Source organism: Glycine soja, chromosome 10 (genome assembly GCF_004193775.1).
Source record: "Glycine soja cultivar W05 chromosome 10, ASM419377v2, whole genome shotgun sequence".
Classification (NCBI taxonomy): domain Eukaryota; kingdom Viridiplantae; phylum Streptophyta; class Magnoliopsida; order Fabales; family Fabaceae; genus Glycine; species Glycine soja.
The window spans coordinates 51,169,862-51,173,755 of record NC_041011.1 but is presented as its reverse complement, the minus strand read 5'-3'; the positions used below and the strand labels follow the sequence as shown (position 1 = coordinate 51,173,755).

The 3,894-nt window shown below is 29.0% G+C and overlaps 1 protein-coding gene across 1 annotated transcript; it reads left to right on the top strand.

Moving 5' to 3' along the window:
• Positions 1–232: 232 nt before the first annotated feature.
• On the top strand, positions 233–1,332 carry LOC114370620 (VQ motif-containing protein 8, chloroplastic-like). Its single transcript, XM_028328015.1, has one exon. It carries the CDS (start codon positions 337–339, stop codon positions 910–912), a length of 576 nt encoding a protein of 191 aa, XP_028183816.1. The 5' UTR covers positions 233–336; the 3' UTR covers positions 913–1,332.
• Positions 1,333–3,894: the final 2,562 nt, after the last annotated feature.

The following is a 3,894-nucleotide window of genomic DNA, read 5'->3' as shown; positions in this document are numbered from 1 at the left end:
ATTTTTTTTATCACCCCACTAGTCATATTATTATTAATTAGGTAAAATAAACTCTTAGCTACTTAATTACGGTTCAAACTGCAGCAGTCAAATCAAAATGCACAACTCATTGGCTATTAGATAAATGATTATATCTGGATTACCTATTGACAATTATGAACTGTAGCTATATTGTCAACGGTCATAGTTGTTGGCTAATAAAATTTCTCCTTCTCAATATATATATCCACACCCCTTTCTATTCTTTACCTATAAACCTACACTTTCCATTTTTCGCCAAACATTTCGTGCATACACATCTTTCACATTGGTGTATTGAGTTGAAGTCCAATTAAGATGAAGGCTGGTGCAAAGTTATATGGCTTTCATGAGCAACAACCAAAGAAGGTGATCAATGGTCCACGTCCTTCCCCTTTGATGATCAACAAAGATTCTCACATGATACGCAAAGAAACCAAACTCCAAAGGCCACAGAGGATTAATCCCATCATCATTTACACCGAATCGCCCAAGATTATCCACACCAAGGCCAAAGATTTCATGGCTCTTGTTCAAAGACTCACGGGTAGGTCATCAAGCACCAATGATAATTTGTCCACTGCTTCACTTCCTCAAGAGGGTTCAGAGAATTTTGGATCATCTTTGTCTGATGGGTCCAACTACAATAGCAATGAAACAAGTTCAGCTCTTAGGAGAGTTGGTGAGAATTTGGTTGAGAGTGGTGCAATTGTTCAACATGGTCCCTCTAATCTGGATTTTGCTGATATGCCACTTTTCACTCCAAATTCCTCAGATTTCTTTTGCTCTTCTGGATCATCAGTGTATAAATATTCTGATTCCCCATATGGGGTTTTGGGAAGTTTGATATCTCCTTCCGGGTTGGAATTCATGAAAGAGCTACCTGAATATTGATAATCAATTCATTTGGGGTGCACGCTTTGTTCATACTTGCTCGAGGATCAACTTGATTTCGTTAAATAGTAGTTCAGTTTCTGTGCTGAAATAGGTTGGTCTCTTTAGCCTTTTTTTTTTTCTGTAAATTTTGTTGTATTAGTGTTATAGGGTGCTGATCAACTATGACACTGACTACGATGAAATTAGTGTGAATTATAGGGAGATCATTTAATTCATTCTTTCTGGACATAAGAAGAAGTTCATCCATCAGTTTGATTTTGTTAGTGTAATTTCATTTTCCTGTTGTATTCTGTTTTCATGTTCCTTGTTTGTTAATCACATAAAATTAAGCTGCAATTCGATCTGTAATCATCTTGTTTCTTCTTTGCATTGGATATGCAAGCGTTTAATTATACTATTACTTCACAATTCCCATTTCATCAGTTGTTGGATTTATGCATACAGTTACTGGTATTTAGCCCGTCAACGCATTGAAAAGACAATGCTACAAGGTTCTCGGATCACCGTCTGGTTTGGTATTTTTGTCAACATGTTACTTGAGTTATCTGATTTCAAACCTATTAATTGAAAGATCTGTACCTTCAAAAACAAAAGTCAACTCTTTGGTTATATATCCTACCATTTTCTTCGTTACGACTTGGAAGTTTTTTAATGGTGTGTTACTAATATTTAACATTTGGATACAGTTGTAACTGATCATAGCTACACCACACCCACCCACCTTCATATTTATATCTATATATATTCTCGTTCTTCTCGTTACAAATCAGTTAATTAATAACAAAAAGAGTGGTTTCAAAACAAATGGTAATAACATAAATGATAATATAGTTAGACAGCTAGTAATTAATATGATAATATCTGTCACTTAAACGATTTATTCTGATAGCTTTTTTTTTTTGGAGGAAGAAAGTTTATTCTGATGGCTAAAAATAATGAGTAGGCTTGGAAAACAGCAATAATGTGTTAGAAAATTACGATAGCGCATTTAAGAAAATTTTAGTAAATATTCGTTTACCACGCATTTTAATAGTTGAAGGAGAAGAAAGGCAAAGATTAGATGCTAAATCTTAGAGGCTGGTCCAGATGAAACCTTTGAGGTTGAATAAATTAAGTTTGCAGATGCTCAAGTCGTTCTTTGACTAGAAGAATTACTAGTCTGAGAAAACCTTATTAATTGGTCTTGGTGTGTATAGTAGAACTTCAAGCAATTAATTCATTTTAACAATTTAACTAGTGCGTGGTTGGTGGATACAAGAGAATACAAAATGTTGAGTTCGGCTGTACATGCAGACACAGGAACAAGTGTTTTTTTAGGGGGTTGGGGTTAGCCTATAAGTTATTCTCGATCGTGAGATAGAAATTAATCTTTCAATATATTCAAATCTATCTAATAAACTGACATTGCTTAATTAACGTTTTTGTATATTTGGGTGTGAGATTTAAATTTTAGACCACATATTTTAAAAGACACAAATACTTGTCGTGGCATATCCACGTCATATTGCATTGATAGATACAGGTAGAAGGTCTTGCTTAAGATAATTTTTTTGCAAAGTACTTGAGAAATAAAGATGAAATGAATTGGATTCCTCTATAAACTAAATTGAACTTATGCATCTAGCTTGTGTGGAAAAGTCAGCCGAAAAAAAAAACTGTTATAAAAGTTAAACAAAAGTTATCATTGAGTTTCCCTTATGATATTAATAAGAGAACAACAAATTTTGATATATTTTTTTATGGACACTTTAATCTTAGTTATTAAAATTGATTAAAAATTATAAAATTAATATAAACACTCGTTAAATGAGAAGTGAGAATATAAGACTCATTAATTTTCAATAAATTTTAGTGAATTATGTGTTAAAAAAAGTGTTATTAATATTTTTCATGTTAATAATGAAGACTTTTCCCATTGACATTTTTTTAGTTACTTACTCCCTCCGTGTATGTAAATATAAAACGTCGTTTTTGAATTAATGTTTATCTGTCTAACGATCGAAAAGTAGCATGACCATTATATGACATTAGTAACTGTTTGTGTTTAACAGAAAGTACGTAACATGATAATATAAAGTGACACTGACGGCAAAACAATTAAATAGGTGCATTATTTTTTTTAAAAAATTAATATTTAGGGTAAATTTTAAATTAATACTCATTTGAGGTATAAGTCATAACAACACTAGCATATGTTATTATTTTTTTTAATATGACTTTAAAGTTATAAGAATTTTTTTATGACTTTAAAGTAAAGTAGATTATTTTTTATATTAAAGTCATAAATATGTATATTTTCTTAAAAAAGTCATAAATAATTTTTTATTTGATTATTTAAACAATGTATGTTTTATTTTTTAGTTTTATTTAATATTTTCTATATTAAATATAGAAAATAAATTAAATTAAATAATATAAAAAATATAAAAAATATTAAATAAAACTAAAAAAAATAAAATATACATTAATTCTTTAAATAATTAAAATAAAAAATTATTTATGATTTTTTTTTTTCAAAAAAATGTGTAGAAAAATAAAATTGAAGTCATAAATTAATTTACAATTTCAATATAAAAAAATAATTTACTTTACGAATTTAAAGTCATATTTAAAAAATTAAAGTTATAAAATCTTTTAGAGTTCAATATTTAAAAATAATAATAAAAGAGTAACAAATGGTATGATTTTTAATTCAAGAGTCATAACATTTGTTAAGACTTATTTTTAAATGGATATTAATTTAAAATTTATTCTTGGTAAATTTTTTTAGAAAGATGTGCCTATTTGCTAGGCCTTCATGTGTAGTATCATACCAACACATGACTCTGAAAATCGTAAAACTATAGATGCTATTTATTTGTAGTAAGATGTGTGTTGAGGTTTAGAAATAATTGTTTCCAATTTTAGATGAATTAATGAAAGCAAAAGAAAAATATTTTAGGAACTAAAATTCAAAGTTGCTCATTTTTTATGGACACA

Excerpts from the sequence above, each read along its gene's own strand:
- LOC114370620 (XM_028328015.1), top strand. The coding sequence starts at position 337 with ATGAAGGCTGGTGCAAAGTTATATGGCTTTCATGAGCAACAACCAAAG.